This window comes from Chelonoidis abingdonii, chromosome 2 (assembly GCF_003597395.2).
Source record: "Chelonoidis abingdonii isolate Lonesome George chromosome 2, CheloAbing_2.0, whole genome shotgun sequence".
Lineage (NCBI taxonomy): Eukaryota > Metazoa > Chordata > Testudines > Testudinidae > Chelonoidis > Chelonoidis abingdonii.
In genome coordinates, this window is record NC_133770.1 from 106,386,047 (window position 1) to 106,412,868 (window position 26,822).

The 26,822-nt window shown below is 43.6% G+C and overlaps 1 protein-coding gene across 1 annotated transcript; it reads left to right on the top strand.

Annotated features, from left to right (window-relative positions):
- Nucleotides 1-5,011: 5,011 nt before the first annotated feature.
- Nucleotides 5,012-11,037, top strand: IGFBP1 (insulin like growth factor binding protein 1). The gene is made up of 4 exons (XM_032796830.2): nt 5,012-5,372; nt 7,063-7,241; nt 8,978-9,106; nt 10,715-11,037. The coding sequence occupies exons 1-4, from the start codon at nt 5,012-5,014 to the stop codon at nt 10,844-10,846; spliced, it is 801 nt and encodes a 266-aa protein (XP_032652721.1). The 3' UTR covers nt 10,847-11,037.
- Nucleotides 11,038-26,822: the final 15,785 nt, after the last annotated feature.

Here is a 26,822-nt window from a genome sequence, read left to right on the forward strand (position 1 = left end):
GGCTGAAGGGTTTGGAGTGTGGGAGGGACTTCTGGGGTGGGACCGGGGTTTGGGGATGGGAGGGGGTGAGGGATACGGCTGAGAGTGCAGGCGCTGGGGTGAGGATAGAGATGAGGGGTTTGGGGTGCAGGAGGGGGCTCCAGCCTGGGGCTGAGGAGTTTGGAGTGTGGGAGGGGACTCAGAGCTGAGGCAGAGGGTTGGGGCGCAGGAGAAGGTGAGGGATGCAGGCTGCAAGTGGCACTTACCTCAGGCAGCTCCCAGGAAGTGGCCAACATGTCCTTCTGGCTCCTAGGCAAAGCGGGGACAGTGGTCTATGCATGCTGCCCGCAGGTGCCGCCCCCACATTGTCTGGCCAATGGGAGCTGCGGGGGGTGGTGCTCAGGGCAGGGACAGCATGCAGAGCCTCCCTAGCTGCCCCCGTGCCTAGGAGCCAGACTTGCCAGCTGCTTCTGAGAGCCTCACGGAGCCAGGACAGGCAGGGAGCCTGCTTTAGCATCACTGAGCTGCCCACCAGACTTTTAACTGCCAGGTCAGCGGCGTTGACTGGAGCCGCCAGGGTCCCTTTTCGACTAGACGTTCTGGTTCAAAACAGATGCCTCGCGACCCTACTTGGGAGTACAAGTCTTACTGACTTTCCATAGGGCTTGTGCTCCTAACTTACTGAGCTGCTTTTGAAAATCCCACAGCTGCCCACAAATATTCTAGCAGGAAAGTAAATGGAAAGAGCAAATTTTAAGCAAGTGCTGGAAAATATTTGTGAAAAGCAAATTTTGAACACATAAACTTGAATATTTGCTCTGATTCATATGCCTGGTTTACACACTACAGGTCAACCTAAGGCAGCTTATGCTGAATTATGTCAGTGTCCATACTACAGTCTTGTCCTGCCGATATAAGTGCCCTGCTACACTGACATAATTCCATCTCCACAAGAGGCGTAGGGCTTATGTCAGTGTAGTTTAGGGGAGTGGGTTCAAACTTTTTAACAGGCAACCCCTTTCACATAGCAAGCCTCTGAGTGTGACCCTTTCTAATAAATTAAACACACCTTTTAATATATTTAACATATTATAAATGCTGGAGGCAAGCGGGGTTTAGGATGGAGATTGACAGCTCACAACCCCCCCCATGACCTCATGACCCCCCCCCCCAGTTTGAGAACCCCTGAGTTAGGGAGACCCAGTGCTTGTGTAGACACTGTGTTACCTACACTGGCTGTTATCCCTGTTGTAAATTTCACGGCTCTAGTGGATCTGTGAAATTGACAAGAAAGCTGACACCTAGTGCCCAGCTACCCCCTGCTCCCCTGAAGAGCTGGGTGGCTGGACCCCACTCCCAGCTGGGAGCTAGGGCAAGAATGGACCCCACTCCAGGCGGGGAACAGGGAGGCAAGAAGCCCACTCCCAGCGGGGAACAGGGAGCTGAGGGAGGGGAAGAGCAGAACCCCAGGAACCCAGGAGCCTGTGGGGCAGCTGAGCCAATGTGACAGAGTTCCCGGGAGGGAACTGCTAGCATAGCTGAGAGACCAGGCTTTCAGCTCCCCACACTGCCCCTCTTAGATTGGTGGGGACACACACCTGGTGAGGACACCCACCCATCGACCCAAGATGGGTTGTGTGGACATGAATCACCACAGTAATTACTGTGGTGGATGTAAACTGACTTAATATAGGTTGACTTAAGTGTTTAATGTAAACACATCCTAAGAGTTACCCGTATCCATTCTGAATACAGAAACAACACCATGTGACCTGTGTATCCAATCAAAATTAACCAACAATAGATGTGATTTCAGACACTTGTAAGAAACTGCTTGTGAGCAATCTATAGACCAACAATTATTCCTAGAAATTATTTGATAAATACATTTGAATAATGAATACATTTGAAAAAAATCATAATCTCAAACAAGTTTCTCAAACAGAATAAAGGGCTAAGTTGGTTGAATGCATTATTTGCTGCTCTCTAGTATGCAAGGACCAGTTTAGGATATTAAACTTAGAACTCGGGATCAATATCGCATGTAGAGGGAAATTATAACAATGATTCTACTGCCTGGGGAATGGCCAGGAGAAACAGCAGGACATTATTTTACAAGACTACCGAATTTTTGCTGAATAGGGGAAAACGATGAGCAATTATCACCTCCATGTTTCCGTACACGGAGACAAGGTTCATATAACACTTACCTGACATGATCCCCTCAAGGAGCACTTTAATCGTATCTTTCTTTAAAAAAAAGCAACTTATTTTAACATACAAGAGGAGGTCACTGAATGACATGAGACTGGTGAGTGCATACAAGTACACAGAGACTATGATCCATGTGCTGTTCCATGATGAATAGCTCAGATAAGATGACACTAGTAAGAACACCTAAAAATTACTGTCAACAGTTTTCGGTAAACACAATTTTACACGGTGAACACTTTTTTTTTAATCCTATGACTCTTATCTGCACTGTTTGTGTTCTTTAAAGCTATGTCAAGGTCAGAGATGTGGTTGGGTTGGGACGTTGTAGTATTACATCAAACAGAGCATTCATAAACAGCTGCAGAAGCATCACTTCATTGATTATGGCTGTCTTAGGTTGTTCTGTTCTAAAGTAAGTAAACTACTTACATAGTAAAAGATAGCTAGAGCCTGATTCCCCACCACCTTGACCTCGGAGCAGTCATTTAAACCCATGCAACATCTGGTTTAGCAGATTTTTACCTTCTCTGTGCAGAGGTATAAATAACCACAGAAGATGGGAAAAGTGGAGAAGCAGGCCTGTAACTTGATGTGCACCAGAAACTGTAGAAAGAAAAAAAATTCTCAGGCTACTGTATAATTCATAATTTTGTTTGCTCATAATTAGAGGTGAGTCTGAACAAATCACAGAGCCACATACCCCCAACTGATAGAAAAAATTCTGATCTGGCTCAGGTATTTGTAGCTGTCTCTTACCAACATAATGAACCAAAAATAAAACTCCAAGGACCTGAACACCAGGGACCCTGGGAAGAATAAAATTTGAATTTGAATTTGACAGATCAGCCCTACTGTTGGTAATGCTCAACTAGGAGTGGTAACATATGCATTAGCATTTTCTTCCTTTATTTAAACCTTTAATAATATAGTTAAAAACAAACAAAACATTTTTAAAACGGGCTGCACTTTGTTGTAGTGAAAGTGCTTCACCTCCTTCCATGTCCCCCTTTTGCTTCAAGGAACTTGAGATAGCAATTAGGGTCGCTAAAATATGTGCTATACAGTCATTTGATGTGCAGGAGATTCTTGATGCTGAACAATCAGTAGTTATACTCAATTCTGTGCAAAATAGTCCACTTCAAAGCAAAAACATATATGATCTTTGGGTCTTTATCACTTCCAGTAACTAGTTTAAGAGAATTTCACAACATTGTAATTTTCCTCACCCAGCAGACTGCCTGGGACTCCTTAGCTTCTTTCTGTGCAAGATTTGCAGGTGGAGAAGAAAGTATAAGCTCAGGAGAAAATAAGCATCAGACTTGGAAAAGACACAAGTGCTGTGCTTTTACCATGGAACTCCCGTGCCAGGACGTTGGGCCAAATTCTGTTCCTATTTCCATCAATGTAAATCCAGAGTAACTCTTTTAAAGTCACTGAAGATACTCTGGTTTATAACTTTTGCAAGTGACCAGCGATTTGGAGTGCTTTGATTTTGGGGTATGCAACTGAAAACACCTAAAGGAACCAGATTTTCAGAGGGTCAGTGCTTAGCAGTTTCTGAAAACCAGACCTCATCAAAATATGTCAAGCTGAGTACCTAAGATTACTAGTCGCTTTTGAAAATGTAGCCCTCCAGCTGTAAATGAGGGATGTCTTCAGCTTGAAGACAGGACCAAAGGACACAATGCAAAACAATTCACAGCACAATGCATCCTTATTTCACTTTCTTTCATGCAAAATGTATCCCAAAATGTTTTCAGGAGCAGAGGGGGAGAGGCATTCAGTTTAAAGAACAAAAAGGACCCCATTTCCCACACTGCAGCAGCTGGCTTTCCTGAGGAATTCGCTATTTCAAGTCTGGGACATAGTGCAAATGCCATGATACATTTATTTTACTGTGGTACGGCAGTAAAGGTCGATTTCTTTTTCCTTTATTTTAGTGACAACCACTGTATGCAAAAGAGAAAACAAATGTTGTCAGATGAGATCTGAGACGAGATGGGGAGGCAAAGTGGCTGTGAGATGCAGGAAAGATACATTTCTTTATCTGTTTGACAAGCATTGTTTTCCCACAACACCAAGTGCTCATGGCTGAGATCCCTCCCCGCCTCCCCGTAGCTTTCATCAACTGAGCACATCCACAGGAAACCAGCCCAGTCTTGGCTAAACAATCCTTCCCAACAGGTTAATGACATGAGCTCCTACGTGCATGTGTTCAGTAGTTACCGGACCCGGATAGTTTTATTGCCCTCGGGGCCTCTCGCTTGGTATGTCTGTGTCCTCATAACCTACAGCCACATGACGAAAATTAAACAAGGGGGGTTGTGGTTTTTCCCCCCTCCTTCCTTGCTGTGGAGCTATTAGCTCAGCTGCTTCTGTGTCAAGGGGTTTTCCCCCGCCGCCTTTTTATATTTAAATCTTTATTGAGCGTCCAGAAAAAGGGGAGTCTGGTGCCAAACAAAAGGAGAAAGAGGGAAAAACAACAGCCTATCATCATCCGTTTCCCCACTGCTCACTCCCACGCCTGTTTTTCAAGCAGGCTGGAGCAGAGCGGAACAAATAAAAGTATGATCGCAACTTTAAAGAGCAAAATTAATAAAGAGGGGGGGAGACCTGCAGGGGGGCGAAAGAGGCAGGAGAGCCGAACTGCCAATGACAGGATGCTTCGCCAACCCTCCCGCTCACATAATAGCTAACCTGGGGTTAAAGATTAATAGGCAGCAAAGCAGGGTATAAAGGGCCGCGGTTGGGCCCGCCTGAGAAGACTCTGCCTGCAGCCTGTAGCCACGGAGTGTAGCGGATCTAGCTCCACGCCACCATGACCAGTAGAAGGGCTCTGATCTGCGGCTGCTGGCTGCTGCTCCTCGGCCCCCGCCTCGCCTCCGGGGCCGCCCTCCAGCCGCTGCACTGTGCCCCTTGCACGGAGGAGAAGCTGGCGCTGTGCCCGCCGGTGGCTGCCGCTTGCCCAGAGAGGGCCCATCAGCCGGGCTGTGGCTGCTGCCAGACTTGTGCCCTCCAGCTGGGGGAGGCCTGCGGGGTGTACACAGCGGGCTGTGGCCGGGGGCTCAGCTGCCAGGTGCGGCCAGGGGAGCTCAGACCCCTGTATGCCCTGACCCGTGGGCAAGGGGCATGCCTGCCAACAGCAGATGCAGAAGGGATGCAGATGGCAGAGGCCGCAGGTATATCAATACTTTGTCTCCCTGCATATACTCCAGGCTTCTTACTGCAGGTGCTATGCAGAACTTAAAGCCTAGCTACTGTTGATTATACTGTGGGAACAGGGTGCATGGAATAAGCAGTGATAAAAGGAGAGCAGGGGTGCTGGCACAATTATTATAGCGGGGGTGCTGCTGATGGAAACCACCAACGTGGGGTTTGTTATTGCTACCCCAAGCCAGGCGGTACAGCAGCACCCCTTGTTCCAGCACCACTGAAGGAGAGGGGCATTGACAATGATCAGCTGTGGTTGAGCTGGTTGGAAAATTTAGAAAAGTTTAAAATTTAGATGCAAAACAGGGTTGGGGGAAGAATCAGCAATTTTTCTTAGACAAAATTTCCTATCATTTGAGCCACTCTTCCTCAGAGTGGTTTGAGCATTGGCCTGCTAAACCTAGGGTTGTGAGTTCAATCCTTGAGGGGACCATTTAGAGATCTGAGGCAAAAATCTGTCTGGGGATTGGTCCTGCTTTGAGCAAGGGGTTGGACTAGATGATCTCCTGAGGTCCCTTCCAACCCTGATATTTGATGACACATCCCCTTCCAAGGTTCAGACAAGCTTATAGCAGTATCAAGGTGAGAAGGCAGGACAGGGGAGAAACCAAAACAGAGGTTGTGGAAGAGTCAGAATCAGCTATACCTCATTGGAAAGGGATTCCCAGGGATCTATTGTTTTTTGTTTGTTTACTGTTAAATGGTCAGAAGCTTGTGAAAAACTTAATTTGAACTGTAACACATGGTTAGATGGTAGTGGACAGAAGATTTTTGCACGGAGGGCAAAACCAGTCACAGTTGCTCAAGTGTCACAAAGAGAGATGCATTTGGATATTATTGCAGAATTTCAGCAATTTTTGTGATTGAAATCCAGGTAAAAAGGGCCAGTAGGTGATTTTACACTCTTGTCCCCCTCAGTTTGCCCAAAATATAATCACAGGAAAAGTACTAATTGCTGTTTTTTTCACTTGTTTTTTTTTACTGTTTAAGACCTCGATCCAATAAGAAACTTAAGTATGTGCCTAACTTAACACTCATTGAGACTACTCATATGGTTAAACAGCCTCTGTTGATTGCAGTGGAACTGTTCACATTCTTAAAGTTAGGCACAGGTACCTTGCTGAATCAGGGCCCGAGTGCTTCATTGTTTGGGCTTGTCCCTGTGTATTTAATCTACTGCATGTGATCTGTTGCCTATTTGTATGAATTATTTTGTTGGCATGTGTTAGCTAGGCCCTGGAACTAACTGAAACATGTCATAAGTACATGTGTAGGGCAGTCGCTTCCAAGATTGAAAACTGCACCTCCTTACACTACTGAAGGATCCAAATTGGTTGCAATTTTGATTTGAGTCTCCTCTAGTTTAGCCCACCACCTGCACTGCATACCATGGTTGGGTGAGATCATTCATTTCTAGTAGTTTGCATTCTAAATAGTAACAAAATAATTGGGTCATGAAAGACTCTCTGCTATATTTGTGCTGACACAAATCTATGATGGGTTTATTTAGCTGTGATACACAAGTAAAGTTTAATTCCTGTGTGAGCTATGAGAACTAACTGAATTTTCTTAGACTCATTTTATTGGTTTATTCAAATAAACGCAGAAGATTACTGTATCATAGATTATTACCCTAATGGTACCATTGTTCTCATACAGACTCTCTGGAACCTGAGGATCCACCTCCAGAAAGTACTGAAATAGCACAGGATCAGCTGTTTAACTATCAACTGACGTTTCCCACTGGCCAGGACAAGTCTGTGCCTTGGAACGCCATCAGTGCTTATGAAAACATGAAAGCAAAGAGAATCACCGAACTAAAGAAATGGAAGGAGCAGGTGGGTTCTCCTACAAGCTTTCAAGTAGCCTTTTATTAATAAACTTTTGATTTAGAATTCAGAAAATTCAGAATGAAATTTTCATATGAGCCTAGTAGCTCCATTGACTTCACATTATTTTGTGCAACCAGCCAACAGCCCTTTTCCTTTGGAATATCTTGATCGGGTGCTTAAATGATAGGCAAATTAGAAGTAAATGCAAAAGGTCTCTGTATCACTTAAGCCCCTTGTAAGCCCCTGCACAAAGGTAAATTTTATCCCATGATAAATACCTGATTATGTCATAGCTCTCCAGTGCCCAGAAATTCCAGAGATAATGAGATACTAGCTAAAACCACATATATTTGCCTATTTATGATCACGAAAATAGTATTAAACAGGTGCACATAAAACATTTAGGAAGGCAAATAATAATGATTAATTTCTACATTTGACACTGCCAGATACTAAAATCCAGTGTGGTGTATGTATCAGTAATTTAAAGCACCACTTGAGGGCACCAAAGAATAGACATTAGAAGGCATCACCCAGAGTATTTGTATAACGTGGATGGATCTAAACTGGATAGAGACATGGTATGGACCCAATCCTCCAACCCTTACAGTAGTAGTCCTTACTTGTATGGGCCTCAGTTCAAAGGAGCACAGAAGCATGTGCTTAGTCTGTTGGTATTCAGCAAAGCATTTAAGCAGATGCTTAGCTTTAAGCATTCTGTTTAAGTCCCATTGACTTCAGAGCTTAAAGTTGAGCTTTATGTTTTTTTAAGTGATTTCCTGAATTGGGGCCACAAGTGCTTACATGAGGGTTCCACTATGTAAAGTTTTGCAGGATCACACTCAGGTTGTTTTTGTTTTGCTAAAGTAAAAATATGAATTTGATCTTAGCACTCCTGTTTACCATTATTCAACATTAAATACGTCTGCTACTGTGCAGTTCTTTGGTCATGCAGTTATGCTTTTTTTTTAAATAACAGTGAGAATTACAGAGCATCTGTTACCCTCAATTTTACATTTTCTGTATTTTGTTGTTGCTTATTACTGATTTAATATGATTCTTTGCTATAAAATTATTGTCCAGTGCATTTTAAGGATTGGTTGACAACCATGTCCAATTGTTTAACTGTATTATAATTATTTGCAAAAATAAATAGCAGAAAATAATTTTTAAGTAAGAATCTTTGAAAATGAAACATTTTTATTATGTTTTGTGCATGTATCAGGAATAATGATTCATTTGACTGAATTTGCCATCTACTCCTGCAATATCAATACAGTACATACAGAGGGCAACAAACATTATGGTATTCATTTTTGCAAAAAGCCTATTCTGTATACATTAAAAATAACACAGGAAATGTACATGCCTGAAAATGTAAAGCCAGATCCTCAGGTGTTATAAACTGGGATAGCTTCTTTGAAGTCAACAGGGCTATTCTGGTTTATACCAGCTGATGATATGGCCAATAGCGTCTAACTATTAACGTGATTATTTAGTGATGGTAATGTATGGGAGTTTAGGAACATAAATCCTCATGTTTTGGGGATCAGAAAATAACCCTAATGACTAAAAGACATATTCCATTTTGGTTCCATTTTGGAAACTGCAGGCAATATGTCAAAATGAAGATTTTAGGTCCAAATTGGAGCTTCATCTCTTAGTTGACTTTATGCCTATTTTTACAGATTTTTTTTTTTTAAGTTAGCATTTACCCATTACGTATATAAATATTCTTTCAGGGGCCTTGTCAGAAAGATCTCTACAGAGCACTGGATAAATTAGCTAAAGCTCAGCAGAGAACTGGAGAAGTCATATACAAATTCTATTTACCAAACTGCAACAAGAATGGATTTTACCACAGCAAACAGGTACTTTTCTTTTTATTGCCCTCTCAAGCTACTGTGCCTGCTGGTCAGTTACCGCCAACTTTCCATTATAATCACCGATCCCCAAACTAAGAGTTTTCAGTGGTTGTATGAATTGATCGTGAAAATAAGAATATTGAGTTTTCAGATTTGAAGCAAATTGGGTTTCTTTTCTTTTTTCTCTTTCTATGTGATCTTAATGCTCAGATTGGCAGAAAAGGAGGTGAAGTCCTCGTGTTATACATAGAACAGATGCAGTACAGAGCCCCTCCAAAGTACTTTAACCTCCTGCCTATCCTTGAACAAATTCCATCTCTATGCTCCTAAGCCATTGTGGCATTTGTCGCCGATCTGCATTCATAATATGCTTTGTAATCAGCATGGTGATTGTGAAATAAGGCCTATGTAGAGGGAAGGAAATCTATGCACTGTGGGCGACATTAGGCCTAGGGTGACTAGACAGCAAGTGTGAAAAATTAGGACAGACGATGGGGGGTAATAGGAGCCTATATAAGAAACAAACCCAAATATTGGGACTGTCCCTATAAAATCAGGACATCTGGTCACCCTAGGGCCCCATGGACATGAGGTCAGGATTTTACCCTCCATGTTTTGAGATGAGATTATCCTTCTAAGAACAGAACAGAACACAAAATACAGCTGAATACATTGCATGTGGAAGATATTACTGATAAGATTCATCAACAGTATAGTTAATCTGAAGAAGTCATTATGAGATTTATTACAAACGGATATTAGGAACAATCTACAAACTTTGGCTATTATATCAGGTTCACAGAAGTCTTGTATGCATGACCATGTACATGGGTTAAGTTCCTCCCCTTTTTAGAAGAATCACAACACTGTGTTCAAATAATAAGAGTCCAGATTAAATCTATTATAGAAGAAATTCAGACTTTAGGCTAAACTCCATGCATACCTGCTTAGTTCATATCTGCCTTTTCATGGCTGAGACTAGCATGACTCTCCAAATTCTGGATGATTTGTCATGATTTAATATAACCTTGAAAAACTGTCAAGAAAAGTTACCAGTCCATTTGAGGTCCCTTAAATTTATACCACATCCACAGTCTCCACTGTTTGCATTCCTGATTTCATCCTTCCCTCACACCCCGACAACCCAATCCCCTCCCTCTTGTTCTATTCTAATACAGAGTGACATGCCGTTGTCTTAGGTGAACCATCTGAAATCAATGTCCAAACTCCCACTTATTTCAGTGGAGTGAGAATCAGGCCCCTGCGTCAATGTTCTTACCCCAGCTTCTACACTCTGCCTTCCCTCCCCCTCCCCCAGGAGGAATTTATCATTGCCCATCAGGAAGTCAGCAAGCAGACTTTTGCAAACTGCTTTAAATATCAGTAGGCTGCAATATTGCATCCAGCATAGTTCAACTGGGGTCACAGGCCCAGTTGCTATATGGCTTCTAAAAGCTAAGCCATGAGTGAGGAGGGTGAGAGGTTCTGTAAGAATAGGGTGTGATCATACAAAAAGCCTGTGCAGTGCAGCTTCCTGATTTCTAGTTCTTGCTATTTCCAAACACTTATGCATTTAGTTTCATAGTGTCATTTTTTTCCCCCCAATCATGCCAGTGTGAAACTTCGCTGGCTGGAGAGCCTGCTGGATGTTGGTGTGTCTATCCAAGGAGTGGGAAAAGAATTCCTGGCTCTCCTGAGCTGAAAGGTGACCCTGAATGCCAACAGTATCTCAGCTCACAAGAGTAAGACCGAACGCATGATGGCATTTCCATTTGCTTATACAAAGTCTGTTGCAGGGCCTGATCCTGCCATCATTTAGGCCCAATTCACCAAGATACTTCAATATGTGCCAACTTTAAGCATGTGAGCAGACCCTCTGTTGGTGGGGCTCACTCCCACAAGGAGTACCACTGAATTCAGCAGGACTAGTCATATGCTTAAAGTGACACACATGTCTAAGTGATTGAAGAATTGGGCCCCTTAACCTTTATATTATATATTATAATGAACTGCTTTTGTACTCTACAGATTCCATGGTATGTAAACCTGTTGAATTATTTATTTCATAGTAAATTTATTTTTTGTGTCTGTGTTGTTATTAATTTATATCCTCAAACACTTCATAACTTTATATGTAAATACATAATATTATTGCTCTTAAAGATACACGTTTTTCTATTCTGGAAGAGCACTGCTAGTTAAACTTCAGTTGGAATAACACTAAATATCACAGGGAAATAGCATGTAAAACTTGCATTTTGTATTATGTATTTATAGATTGCAGCTGTAAAGCTGAAGTTGAAAAAAAAAAAGCTGTTAGAAAAGAACAGGGTTAGGAACTTATTAAAAACTCATCTTGTTTGTATATCATGTTGCTTTGCACCTCTGTTTCAATGTCAATCTGTTTTGTTTTTTGCTGTTTAAGGAATAGTGACTCTGGAATATATAGTGAAACACTGACAGGAGAATATTAGTTTGTATTTTCCAAACATATGCACTGAATATATTGTAAAAATAACAGGAAATATTGTACAACCTTTAACAGGTGTAAATGCTTCACATGCTGACATTGTCATGTTATTTAAGATGAGCTATTAAATAATTTGCTTTGGACACTGCTGGCATGTTGCTTTCGGAGATGTACTGTACTGTAACTCTAAGCTGTAGAGTCAGAATGGAATCCTTTCAGTGGAGCAGCAGTGAAACTGCAGTCTGCTCTCAGCAAACAAGCAGAGCGGGCAGGTATCAGCTTGCAAAGAGGTCACAAGCTCCTTGTGCTGTTTGCTGGCATGTGATGAGAGCAGCAAGACTCAAGAGGGAGTAGGATACAGAAAAAAAATCACTCCTTAGGGATTACACACACACACACACACACACACACACACACACACACACACACACGAAAAGCTTCTCCATAGGGAGAGTGGGTAATTGCTCTCTTTCCTCCCTATCCTTGTCATTGGGTATATTTGTTGGACTTCAGTAAGTTACAGCTATTTTATCAGGGCTTAAGGAAATACACTTAAACCAAGACACAACCTCATGGACAATTAGCTGTAATATTTCTCATGTGGCATCTTATCAAGATATGGTTTTCTGTGCAAAGGAATCCTTTTTTTAACCTCAGTCAGCATGCTAGGAAAAAGTGGATCACAACTTTTAAAAATGACTAGCTTTCAGATGTCTTGTCCCTTTAAATGGTAAACACAACCAGCAGTCCTGTTTGTAGACAGGGCTCCCTCCCATAGACTATGATTCAGACACTATACAACTTTTTGGCTGGAGGTGCTCCCTGGAGAGAATTCTGCCTGGCACTGCTTAACTTGGGCCACATTGATCGCTGCTCCAGGAATAGAGTCAAGGCAGAGATAGAGCGTATGCTGCTTACATCTCCCCTGTTTTACTGCTGCTCCCAGCCAAGAAAGACTCTAAGCCAGCCCTGGGGCTGCCCTAACTTGTGCCTTCTGCTGCCATAGCTTTGTTGGCTTTGCACCAGCAGAGAATAGCAGGCAGCCAAGTCTGCTCCGACCAGACCACCTCTCAGCCATGCCCCACCCCAAAGTGGCTTGGCTTTAGTACAGGGGAGAATTTTCCCCCACTCTTGCGTCTCCTAGTACTGGGCTCCGCTAAGCATTAGGTACCTAGAGGGTATCGGCAGCTGTGTCTCGTAGCAGACTTTGGAGGCACACCAAAGTGTAGAGATTGAAAGATCACCAGCATCAGCTCTGCTTTGCTTCCACAATGGAAGTGTCCGCTGCAAAGTTTGTTTGTGCAGGGAGCAGAGCTCTCTCTGGGGCTGGTCCAAGACGCCAGCAAGGACTGAGGACGACCTCAAACCTCACCACTTTCCTTTCCAAGAGCAAAGCGCACTCCTTGGGCCCTGTTTTCACTAATACAAACTCCAAACACATCAAACAAACATAAAACCCACACATGACTTTTCCCCTGGGGAATGGACTGGGGAAGGAGTCACAGGTAACAGAGACTAGTCACGTTGATTAAGGTACTCTTGAAGGCATACACATACTGTGGTAATGGGCATGGTATAAGAACCTAAACAGAAGCTCATAGAAAAATAGATGAGAGCTGCTTCCTCCTGAAAGGTCATCTGGAGAGATGCCCACAAATGGCGAAGCCTCTTCCCTTTAAGAAGAGAGCCCCACTTCTGACCTAAATGACAAATTTGAAGTTCAGCTTTGCTCCTGGTACTGCTGCCCCCACAGCTCCAAATCTCACAATCTTCCATATTCTAGGAATTGGTGATTTCCCTCTCCTCCAAATTAATGAGTTGTGACTGGGAGCAGAGGTGTATAATGGCCCAGCAGCACTTGGAGGAAGCGTGATCGTGAAAAATTTGAGGACCACTGATTTAATGAGTACCATAATGCATACCTATAGAGAGTTACTGTTACACGTGCAATCTTGTGTTAATCCCTGACGCTTTAATACTCAAATGTGCCTCCATAAGGTTATCTTGGATAAATTTTTTTGTAAAGAATTTTATAATTTTTTAATTAAAAATGTTGGGGTGGAAAAAGCCCATTAAAAAGGAAGTTTCTTTCCCTCAGCAGGCCTTTTGAATCTTTCCTGGCTTGCAAAAAATTGGTCACAACAGTGCCAGTAAAGTCCATAACCACAACTGGATCACCCTATTCCATGCACGTTAAGAGGACTATACGAAGAACTTGCTCTTCTGAAAACACATGCTGCTAACCTCTGTAAGTGCATGAGAATGAGCCAACAAACCTTGCATAGTGGGCAGCACCCTCTTAGCACTTTCATAGTTCAATTAGCTCTTCAGAGACCTTGTGAAGGGTTGCTTGCTCAGTCAAAATGCACCTAGAGTAGGCTTAGGGCAGGTCTACACTACAAACTTGCATTGGCATAGCTGCACTGGAGCTTCTAATGAAAATACTCTAAGCCGAGAGGAGAGAACTCGCCCGTGGGCTTAATAACTCCATGTCCATGAGATGTGGTAGCCATGGGCATGGGTATCAAAGGCCAGGGGAGACTACGTCTCCACAAACAGTCCCACATGGCCCCACCCATGCTCCTCCCCCAGGTCTCCTCCTGCTTCCCGGTACTCTGTGGCTCTTCCTCTGTGATCGGGGCCCCAGGCTGGGTCTGGGTCTAGTGGGGGGCCAGCCTGTAGCCAGGGACTCCAGGTGGCTGAAGCCAATGCTCACACTGTCCACCCACCTGGCACTCCAGGACTAGAAGCCACACCGTCCACCTGTTCGCCACTCTGGGGCTGGTGGTCCGGGACAAGGTCTCCTACCAACATAGTGCTGTCTACACAGGAGGCTAAGGTCAATATAACTACATTGCTTGGGGCATGCATTTTTACATCCCTGAGGAACATAGTTATACCAAAGTGCGTAGTGTATACTTGACCTGCGTGAGACGAGGTGGGTGAGGTAGCTTTTTATTGCATCCGTGTTTGTCGGGAAGAGCGAGTGAGAGAGAGAGAGAGAGAGAGGTTTACATGGTTCTTCTTCCAGTCATAGCTAAGGTGAAATAGATTGTTTAGCATAAGTAGTTAATACATATTTCAAGGGACCATTCAAGGTGAAGTGGCCATAGATGCTGACTTCTATTTTTCCCTGAGTGTGCTCCGCCCCTGCTCCTCCCCAAGGCCCTGCCCCCGACTCTGCCTCTTCCTCCAAGGCCCTGTTCTTGCTAAGCCTCTTCCCACCCTTGCGCTGTCCCCTCCCGAGGCCCCCACCTTTGCTCCACCTCTTCCTCCCCACCCTGCCCTCTCCGCCAAGGCACTCACCAGCATCTCATTGCTCTCTGTCCTCCCTGAAGCACCTCCCACAGCCACCAGACAGCTCATTGGTGGTGCCTCTGAACAGCTGTGGCTGCTAGGGGCTAAGTACCCACAATTTTTTTTCTGTGGGTGCTTGAGCCCCAGAGCACCTATGGAGTTGGCACCTATGAAAGTGGTCCATTAACATCCCTCTAGTCATAGGAGGGAAGGAAGGGAGAAGGAAAAAGAGCAGCACGGGGGTGGTAGTGATGTTGGGGGCAGGGGGTTAGTGGGTTACAGATTGCTGTAATAAGCTAGAAATCCAGTGTCTTTATTCAGCCCATGATTTTTAGTATCTAACAAAGTGAATTTAAGCTCCAGGGCTCATCTTTTGAAGGTATGCAGATTTCCTTTGAGAATGAGAACTGAGAGGTCAGCTATAGAGTGATCACTTTGTAAAAACTGTTCATTCATAGGGTGATATGGTATTTTTGTCTTTTATTACTTTCCTGTGTGAGTTCATTTGAGAGCATTGTGATTGTTCAGTTTCACCCACATAGCTGTTGGAGCATTTAGCGCACTGGAGGAGATACATCACATGTTGTGATGGGTACGTGGGGACCCATGGATCTTGAAAGGTGTGTCTTGGGGGTGTTGCTCATTGTAGTAGAGGAGATATGTCCAGATTTTTCATCTGTTGCTCTGCAGGGTCTCGTGCTACTTTGAGTTGGTGTGTAGTGGTCTATTGGGAAGTTGTTTCTGATGATGAGCTTGACAAGGCAGGGTATCTGTGTTTGAGGGCCTGACAAAGGAATTCAGGAAATATTTATTTCAGGATGTGGTTCCCATTGAGTATAGGTTGTAATTGTTCAGTGATATCCTATATGGGTTCCAGTGTGGGGTGATTGATAAGTGACAACTAGGGATGTGCAGATGGAGGGGGGTTGATTTCCATATTGAAGCAGGTTTTCTTGGGGTATTTGGGTGGCCTGTTGCATGATGCAATCTACTTCTGTGGTGGAGTGTCCTTGTTTGGTGACAATGGTTTTGAATATGTTAAGAGCTATATCCCAGACTTTCTCCTTGTAGTGTATTCTGTGGTATCTGAGTGCCTGGCTGGAGATAATAGCTTTCTGTTATGGATTTAAGGCTTATTACAACAATCTATAACCCACTAACAATCCCTGCCTCCTCTAAGCTGCCTTTATTCCCCCTTCATTCCTTCTCCCCTACTCCATGACTGGAGGGGTGGTAATGAGTCTGGGGTGCTGGAACATTTGCACAAATGGGGGGGGAGGTGCCAAGGCCAAAGCTACTGAGTGGCCTGGACACTGACGGGGGCGGGGGAGGGAGCAGAGTCTGATGGGAACCTTTTGGAAGAGGAGGTATCTACACAGGAAGGTTGGTCTCCACCTAAACTAAAACAGAACCAGATGGCTGGCATGTAAATTAAAAAGGTCATAGAGGATTTTTTAAACTGAGGACTGGGGGAAAGCCGACAGGTGTGGAGGAGCACATGGCACAGACAGAGATATCCCTTGGGGCAGGATCTATAAATGGGAATTCTCTATATCCTAGTAAGGAGGAAAGGATGGCAGATGATAAATTACAGGTAGGGTCTGATGAGAAACAACAAATGAAAAGGATTTCCATTCAATTGCATCACATGAAGGCTGACCACTAAAGAGTGACAAATTTTATAAGTACTTCATGTAAGATGAGGCCCTGAAACATAAACTCTGATATCAGAGGCCTGGTATGAGGCCTAAGGCCTGAAGTAAAGTAATGATCAAGACTTTGTTAATATAAACCAAAGTTAATCTGTGAGCCAGAGGCAGGACCTGCTCACAGAAGCTGGCAAGGAAAAGGCCGATATTGCAAAAATACACAGACCTAAAAGGTACTGGACACTAGAGATATAAACATACGATAGGATGGTACCAGAACACTCTGATACTTGCACATTCCACACAGATAAAAAGGGACAGGCTGACGCATCCTAAAGACAGGGGCAAAAGGGTAATATGATACCGTTGTTTTGTTCGAACCAACACGTACAAGGTGAGAGGCAGCACATTAACATGTACAGGGGTTGTACCTCAATATGTCAGGAGTTATGTGTAACTTGTTTGTATCTGTGTATAAAAATGCACCCTTGAGGAGTTGTCTTGTTCTGGCCTTCGGAGCCTTGGAGAATCCCACCACTGACTGAGCTGGTCCATTGTCAGGGAGCACATATGTACCAGCAGAACTGTAGACATCTGATCCAGGGAGCTAGAGACTGTGTTTCATTTGGCCATAAACCTGGCTGGGTCCTTTCGTATTTCATCGGAATCTGTGGTCATTGGGGGGTTCTCTCAGGGTCTGCTGTGTCAGCTATCTGGGAGACAGGGCAGCACACAGAGGGAACACACACACACAGCCGACTGTTATCATCATTGAACAAAGCAGAGCACCACACTGGTGATGTCTGACAACGCTTATATGCAAATGCTAGAAGTCTAAATACTAAGATGGGTGAATCTGAGTGCCTGGTATTAAATGAGGATGTTGATATAATAGGTATCAAAAGTCTTGGTGGAATTATGATAATCAATGGAACACGGGAATACCAGGGTACAAGATATATAAGAATGACAGAATAGGTCATGCTGGTTGGGGAATGATACTATATGTGAAAGAAAGCATAGAGTCAAATGTTGTAAAAAAAACTTAAGTGAAAAAAATTGTGCCATAAAATCTCTATGGATAGAAATTCGTGCTTGGATTATAAGACTATAGCAGTAGAGATTTACTCCCGATTATCTGACAAGGATGTTGATGGTGACTGTGAAATGCTCAGGGAGATTAGAAAGGCTATAAAAATAATAAAATCTCAATAATAATGAGGGATTTCAGCTATCCCTATATTGACTGGGTACATGTCTCCTCAGGAGAAGATACAGAGAGAAAATTTCTTGACACCTTTAATGACTGTTTCTTGGAATAGCTAATCCTGGAACCCACAAGACAGGCCATGCTTGATTTAGTCAATTTAACATCCCTGTGGAGGGGATAACACCAAAGCAGCCTACTGCAGTAGCATTTAATTTCAGAAAGGGGAACTAGACAAAAATGAGGAGTTTAGTTAAACAGAAATAAAAAGGTGCAGTCCCCAAAGTGAAATGCCTGCAAGCTTCATGGAAACTTCAAAAAAACACCATAATAGAGGGTCAAATTAAATGTATACCTCCAAATTAAAAATTATAATAAGAAATATAATTATCTCATAGAACTGGAAGGGACCCTGAAAGGTCATCGAGTCCAACCAGTGCTCAAACCACTGAGCTATCCCTGAAAAAACTGCCACCCTGCCTAAACAACCAAATAAAAGAAGTGGTTTAGAGGCAAAAAGGCATCCTTTAAAAACTGGAAAATAGAAAGGATCATAAACTCTGGCAAGTCAAGTGTAAAAATACAATTAGGCAGGCCAAAAAGAATTATAAAATGCTAATGTGGTATCCAGTGTAAAGTTTGTCATGTTGGGTGTCTTCAGAAGGCCCATGATGCACTAAGCATGGTTGTTATAGTGATAATAATTGTCACAGTAAGGTAATAGGTTATTTTCATAAACAGATGGTTAAGGGTTAATGTCTCTTTTACCTGTAAAAGGTTAAGAAGCTCAGTGAACCTGGCTACCACCTGACCAAAGGACCAATGGGGGTACAAGATACTTTCGAATCTTGGTGGAGGGAAGTCTTTGTTTGTGCTGTTTGTTTTGTTCGTTGTTCGCTCTTGGGGCTAAGAGGGACCAGACGTACACCCAGGTGTTCCCAATCTTTCTGAATCAGTCTTTCATGTTTCAAAATTGTAAGTATAGCCAGGCAAGGCGGATTAGTCTAATGTTTGTTTTGTTTCAACTTGTGAATGCTTTTCCTTTTGCTAGAAGGATTTTTACCTCTGTTTGCTGTAACTTTGAATCTCAGGCTGTGGGGGGGAGGAGTCCCTCTATGCTATATGACTCTGAGTACCCTGTAAGCATTTTCCATCCTGATTTTACAGAGATAATTTTTATCTTTTCTTTCTTTAATTAAAAGCTTTCTTTTTAAGAACTTGATTGATTTTTCCTTGTTTTGGAATCCAAGGGGTTGAGTCTAAACTCACCAGGGATTGGTGGGGGAAAAAGGAAGGGAATGGTTAATTCCTCTTTGTTTTAAGATCCAAGGAGTCTGGATCTGTGTAGCTTCCCTAGGCAACCCAGGGAGGGGAAAGTCCTGGGGGCGGGGAAAGGAGGGGGATTGGTTTATTTCTCCTTGTTTTAAGACCCAAGGGGTTTGGGTCTTGGGTTCCACAGGAAAGGTTTTGGGGGAAAAGGAAGTGTGCCAAACACTATATTTTTGGCTGGTGGCAGCGTACCAAATTTAAGCTAGTAATTAAGCTTAAAAGTGATCATGCAGGTCCCCACTTTTTGGACACTAAAGTTCAAAGTGGGGGAAAAAACCTTGACAGTTATAATGTCCTGTACATAATTATGAGGCTGAAAATGTGTCCTCATGGCTTAAAATAAGCCCAGGCAAAAACTCTCCAAGAGCAGAGAGGCAGTTCAGACCTCATCAGGGCATGTATGGGACAAACCCAGCCCAGCCTCACAGGAACAAAGGACACTGGCCTACGCAGCAACAAAAGAATCTGTTGGACTCTTGAGGTAGTCACCCCCCCGCCTTTTGGTCAGGTTGGAACTGCAATGAGGTAATGCTCACCTGACTCTGAAGTGAGGGGCAAAGCCAAGAGGGAAGAAAGAACATGATAAAAGGGAGAGAGATTTCCCATGCTCTCTCTCGCTCTCTCTTTTCCACCTCCATCTACAGACACCACACACCAAGCGACTGAAGTGCTGATCAAAGGGGAAAACCCAGCTGAAGAGCAACCAGCCAGCCTGTGGTGAGAAGCATCAAAGTTTGCAAGGGCACTGAAAGGGTTAAGCTCAGCTTAGAATGCGTTTTGCTTTTATTTCATTTGACAAAATCTGACTTGTTATACCTTGACTTATAATCACTTAAAATTTATTGTTGTAGTTAATAAATCTGTTTGTTTATCCTACCTGAAGCAGTGTGTTTGGTTTGAAGCATGTCAGAGTCTCCCCTTGGGATAACAAGCCTGGTACATATCAATTTCTTTATTAAATTGACAAACTCATACAAGCTTGCAGTATTCAGCGGGCATAATTGGATACTGCAAGACTGAGGTTTCAAGAGTTGCATCTGGGAATGGCTAGTGTCATTTGGTTGCACAATCCAAGGAGCAACTTGCATGCCAGAGGCTGTGCATGAACAGCCTGGCGGAGGGGAGAGGGTTCTCACAGCAGAGCAGGGTAAGGCTGGCTCCCAGAGTCAAGGATTGGAGTGACTGAGCAGATCATCGGTCTAGATAATACCAGAGGGGAACTTCACACCCACATCTTAAATATTTTGTACAGATCTGGTCACCTCATCTCAAAAAAAAAAAGATACTGTATATTGGAATTGGAAAAGGTAAAGAAAAGGACAACAAAAATGATTAGGGGGTATGGAATGGCTTCCATATGAGGAGAGATTAAAAAGACTGGGACTTTTCAGCTTGGAAAAGAGACAACTAAGGGGGATAAGCTGGAAGTTTATAAAATCTTGACTCATGTGGAGAAAGTGAACAAGGAAATGTTATTTACTCCTGGGGGGTAACACGATAAAATTAATAGGCAGCAGGTCTAAAACAAATGTAAGGAAGTATTTCTTCACACAACGCACAGTCAACCTGTGGAACTCATTGCTGGGGATGTTGTGGAGGTCAAAACTATAACAGGGTTCAAAAAAGAACCAGATAAGTTCATGGAGGATAGGTCCATCAATGGCTATTAGCGAGGCTGGGTAGGGTACAACACCATGCTCTGAGTGTCCCTCTCTATTTGCCAGAAGCTGGGAATTGGTGACCCAGGTTGGATCATGTGGTAATTTCCTGTTCTGTTCAGTCCCTCTGAAGCACCTGGCATTAGCTAGTGTTGGAAGACAGGATACTGGGCTAGATGGCCCATTGGTCTGGCCCAGTAGGTTATTCTTATGATGGGGGAGGGGTGGCTTGTATGAACCGCAGATTTCAACATTGCTTAATGGGCAACAAGAGCCAAGACTGGCCCCCAGGGCAAAAGTTTGACTACTATATTTGGGTGGGGCAGCGTGCTTGTGAGAACACGTGTGCTGAGCCAGTTCCCCTGGTTCACTTGCTCTCTTCCCCCATTTGGAATGGTACCTGTGCTGCTGGTGCTCAGGTGGAGGGGAGTGGTGGGAGATGGGCCAGACTAATGGGGGAGCTACAGGGGCACCTGCGGCAACCTGAGAGCTGCAGTGATGTTGCTGCTTTGGTGCCTCTGCACCGCCTTCCTGCTGTGGATGCTTCTGCTGCTAAGGGGACACCTTATGCCAGGATCCCTCTTCACTCCCACTACCTATTCCCCTATCCCTGTCTCTTCCCCATCCCATCGCCCTTCCCCACTGCCCCCCTCCCTCCACCTCAGCATGGGCCAAACAGAGCAGCTTACAGCATGCAGAAATGGGGATGGCATTGGTATGTGACCTCCATATGCAACCCCACATGCCTCACCTCTTTTGGGGGGGGTAATACCCCTCCCCCCAAATTACAACCATCCCTTCCCCATCTCTAGTCCTGGCACTACACTTCCTGCCCCAAGCCAGGCTCCCTCTGCTCAGAATGGGACACCTTCCAGCTGTGGAACCTGGGCTGGGAGATGCAGCCGCACACAGAAGCCTGCCCTTGAGGCTGCAGACTGCAGGTCAGAGGCTGCCTCAGCGGAGCAGGGGCTGATGCGGTTGATGATGTGGAGTGCCCTGCTCTTTTCCTCCCTTAAGGTAGGTTTCTTTTGTTAAAAAGTGGTTGGCATAGCCCTTTTAAAACTGGAGGGGTTATAGCCTCTCCTTAGGTTCCACCCCCACCCGAGTTCTGTCACCCCATAAGGAGCCATGTCACCTTTAATGGTCCATTGAAATATGTTTTAACTGCTTATGCTAAACAATCTGTTCCACCTTGTATTTTACTATGATGCTCTGCATAAGATCAAAAGCTTGTCTCTCACCCACAGAAGTTGGTCCAATGAAAAATATTACCTCACCCATTTTGTATCTCTAATATCCCGAGACCAACATGGCTACAACAACACTACATACATCTACAGCAGGGTTTTCACTCCACAACGTTTAGGCAGTTATGCCTCCCCCATGAAGCCTTTCTTAATTATGCACGCTACTGCCTTTGCAAAAAACCCTGCACAGAATGAACTGTATATCACCAGCACAGAATTTGCAAAGGTTACCCTCACAGGCTCAGTAAACTAATAAATTGTACACAAACCGTCAAAGACTCTTTTCATTGAGGGTTATTTCCTTGACAAAATGTAACCTTCTACCCCCACAAGTTAGTCCAGTAGTAAACAGGTTTAAGAAAAAATTGATCATGTTCTTATCTTGGGAAAAGTACTCCAAAAACTCAATGTAAACCATCGCTGACAAGTTCTGTTGTGCTCCATGGAGACCTTTGTATACAAATAAGTTAATCAGCAATAGTTTGGTTATACCATCACCTTCAGCTTCTGATCAACACACCCTGATGCAGTCACTGTGCTGGAGAGTGGCTGGGAGGTGCTAGGATACATGAATGGGTGCTTTGGCTCCTGTTTGTATTAGCTGGTTTTCAGGGCTGTCTGGGTGAGCATGGGACCCGTGTTGGGTGCATTGCCTTGTATTCTTGACGCTTCTGTTTGCTGTTCCTTCTGCACTTAGATCTACCAATGGGAGAAGAGAAGTAAAGAGGACTGCAGCTCAGTAGGCGCCACAGCAGCCATTAGTTGCAAGCCATTCCTGCAGCTTAGTTGGATAGCTGGCATTTCAGCTGGGCTGTGGAAATGGCATTTCAGCTGGGCTGCTTGCATTTGGCAACACTGCTTAAGGATGCCATGTTAACTAGCGTAAATGGAGAGCCAGAAAAGTAATACGAGCAGCAGGCTTTTTGCAAGGATGAGCTGGGATCTGGAGCATTATCCTTTGCCTTTGTGATTGTGTTTTGCAGGCTTTCAGATCATACCTCATGGCCCTCTCACCTGTTAGGAGGAAGAATAGGGCAAAACCACAGCTTGACTAGGATTTTTTTAACTTCCTGTGAAATTATCACCAGGACAGCAGCAGTTATGCAGCACAAAAAACAGACGGTGAGTTTAAAAAGTTCTTCTCCTAATGGAAAACACATTTATATTTCTTAGCAGTGCACCTAGGACTGTTTTCTTTTAGTAGAAAGATACATCATATTCTCTTAGCTGATCTAATGCAGTGGTCACCCAGACACCACATGTTAATAGAGTAAATGGGTTCAAGATGAAAGACAATATTTATCCCCAACGGACATGCAAAAACATTTTCCTCCTAATAGTAAGTATTACCTAGAATGAACTTCCCACACTGGCAAACATAGTCTTATTACAAGCAGTGACGACTAAAAGTGAAAAACCAACCCCCCGCACCTCCTCCCCACAAAAAACCCAACCATCTTGGAATAGTCAGTCTTTAGAATTATTTATCAATAAATAAATAAACAAAGGGGAGCAGGATCATTTTATAAGACGCAAACATCCTCATAGAAATTAATAATTCAGACATCAATAATTTTAAAATGCACAACTTGCCCATTACAAAATGGTTACATTGGTTACAAAATAGCAACCCTATAAACATTTCATTTTAAATGTGAAGCTCCAGCAAAGTTGCTCGGCACTTTTCATACTTTAACTATAATTTGTATGGCTAACATAAAATCTCTGTGGAGCCATCCATGGGCACCCCGTTTTAAAGCGTGAATCGAGATACCAAAAAATGATTTCCCAAAAGATTTGTAAAACCATTACTTAATTTTAGGGCTCAGTTCAATAAAGAATTATGCTGTGTTACTGTTTCTATGGAATTTAGTCTTAAAAAAAAAGTTCAGACTGTACTAAAAACTAATTAATTCTGTGGTTTTGGTATTCATTGAAGCCTCCTTTCCCCTGTCACAAATAGCTAACATTATGCCCTGAAGGATGTGCATGCCAAAATGGTGGACAAGGATATTCTGAGCTCAAAAGATTATAGCAAAGTATGTTTATTTAAAAAGAAAACTTTCTCAAAAGGCTTGAAAGATAATAGAGCTGCCTGCAGGCAGATTTAACTTGCATTCTGGTCATTTATGGGGACTTATTATGCAGCTATTTATTACTCTGGTTAAAATAAACACTTACTACCTCAATATGTTCTGCATATGGTACTTATGTAATACCTAGAGATGAATTATCTTTCAGAAAAGCCATCATTCACAATATGGACATTAAGATTAACTTTTCTACTTCTCTGCACTACCTAATGGGAAAAAAATGTCCGAAATAATCATGTTTTTGTTGAGAATTTTACAATGTTTTCATCTGCAGAGTCTGTAATTCTCAGAATAGCATTTCAAAAATATTAGCTAATACAAATTTGCTTAATAAAGTATTGAGCAGAAGATAGGGAACGCATGAAAAACAGCAGTATTTTATCTAATACATTGATTCTATTTCTTCCATCAATAACATAGCAACTGCAACACATTTTTACTGAATAAAGTCCTCCACTAATTACAGCTATTAACAGGACTAGTTTTTTAACATATGGGTGGGGTGAAAGGAGATCTTTCCCTAAACTGATATTGATTGATCTATATATATTTGCATGTTCGCCTGATTCTGCCCACATTCTACTGCTCAAACATAACCCACAAATATTTTGTGTTTAAATTGGGCACTCATTATACAGTCCAACTCCCATGCAACATTCCGTGGGAAAATCATTACATGTCCATGTACCTTGTTTGTTGAATTGAACCCCTGTCTCAACCGAAATAGTAACATGAAAAAAGCACAGTTCATCTTCATTTTAATGAGTGTTTTTGTGATAGCAATAAGGTTACTTTGTGTTTCACACCAAGAATGTTGTCTGCTGGGATACTTGTATATACAAACTGCAGTGTCTGTTATTAGAGTAAGTATACCATGGTCATGTGAAATATATAGCAGTCAGCTACTCATCAAGGAAATGGTACACACACAGACACACACACGAGAAACATTTTATTTACTGTTTTTAGATACATTCACCTTTTTTTTTAATAAAGTTGAAAAGTTGACTGGCTGGTGCATAGCCATAAAATCCTTTTTATTGCTAAGGTTATGTGTTTTGTATGTCACAAAAAGACTAGCGTCATTAACATTGCACCGGTATGAAAGTTAATTAATGAATCATATTTTTAAAATAATGTATGTGTCTCCCAAGTTGCCTTAATGAATTCAGGAATTTGTTTGAGCTGTTAAAAGATTTTGCATTTTTGTAAACTATCAATGGCTAAAGCTAAGTTTTTGTCATTGGTATTTTTAATAAAAGTCACGGACAGGGCATGGGCAATAATGAAAAATTCATGTGACCTGTCTTTGACTTTTACTAAAAACACCCATGACAAAATGAGTCGCCTGGGCAGCTGGGGGTGAGGGGTGGGGAGATCCAGGGTCCCCCTCCACTGGCGGCTCCAACCTGCGGGGGGCCTCCTCCCTCCCGCAGCAGCAGGGAGCTCTGAGGATCCTCCCTGCTGACCACCACAGCTAGGAGCTACCGGGGTTCCCCCTGCCACTCACAGCAGCCAGGAGCTCCGGGGGTCTCTCCTGCCGCTCAAGGCAGCAAGGAGCTTCAGGGATCCCCCCGCTGTCTGCAGTGGGTGAATACAGCAGGGATCCTCCTGCTGCCAGGTCTCCCCTGCTACCTGGGACAGCAGTGAGTGAGTGGGATCCCCCCTGCTGCCCAGGATGGCAGTGACCGGTGGCGGTCCCCCTGATGGATGGGAATGGCCAATCCCCCGCTGCCCACAGCATCTGGGAGTGGTGGGGATTCCCCTTGACATCTCCCTGACGCCCATGGGGGCGGGAAGCAGCAGATCCACCCTATCCATGGTGGCTGGGAGAAGCAGCGAGGAGCTGTGGGGCTCCCCTCTACCTCCACAGGCAGCAGGGAACCCTGCAGCTCCCAGCTGCCACTGGCTGAAGTCACGGATGTCTTTGACTTCTGTGACCAAATCACAGCCTTATCAATGGCCCATTAAAGGGCTTTGTGTCATTAAAGAACCTTAACCTACCATCCCATTTTGCCTATATTTAGATATTTTTCATTGCTGTCAGGGGACAAAAACTAAACTTTCAAGGACTTAAAAGCTAACCAGAAATGTTACTACAGGCGGTGAAGTTTTTTAAAACTTTCCTTGCATGCAGGAAGAATGTTGCTTGGAAGGCAGCCATCCTCCTTTTCTGTTAAGATACTATCTTATATTCCCAGCAGCTCAGGAATGTGTGAAAAAACAGTTACTCACCCTCTCGTAACTCTTGTTCTTTGAGATCTGTTGTTCATGTGCATTCCAATCAGGTGTATGTGCACACATATGCATAGTAGCCGGAAGATTTTTTCCTAGCAGCATCCATCAGCTTGGCCTGGGCGCCCTCTGGAGTCGCACCTTCATGGCTCTCAATATAGGGCTCTGACAACTCGCTACCCCCTCAATTCCTTCTTGCCAGCTACTCTGACAGAGGGTTAGGAGGGTGGGTATTGGAATGGACATGAACAACACATCTTGAACAATAACGGTTATGAGAAGGTAACCGTTTTTTCTTCTTCGATTCCAGTCAGGTGGCTCACAAGCCTAAGTTTAGGTGGTGGGGTCAGGTCTTCCACTGATTGGAGCACTGCTCGCCCGAAGTCTCTGGCTTGCTGGGTAATCGCATTGTGCATGGCGAAAGTATGGATGGAGGACAATGTCACCAACCTGCAGATTTCCTGAATGGGAACCTGAGCCAGGAAGCTGTTGATGAAGCCTGCTCCCTGGTGGAGTGCCCAGTGATTGGAGGTGCAG

What these genes read in the sequence shown, in the direction of transcription:
- IGFBP1 (XM_032796830.2), top strand. Translation starts at nt 5,012, where the DNA reads ATGACCAGTAGAAGGGCTCTGATCTGCGGCTGCTGGCTGCTGCTCCTC. An exon ending in TAAAGAAATGGAAGGAGCAG is followed by an intron (nt 7,242 to 8,977) that starts GTGGGTTCTCCT and finishes ATATTCTTTCAG; the next exon opens with GGGCCTTGTCAGAAAGATCT. An exon ending in GATTTTACCACAGCAAACAG is followed by an intron (nt 9,107 to 10,714) that starts GTACTTTTCTTT and finishes CAATCATGCCAG; the next exon opens with TGTGAAACTTCGCTGGCTGG.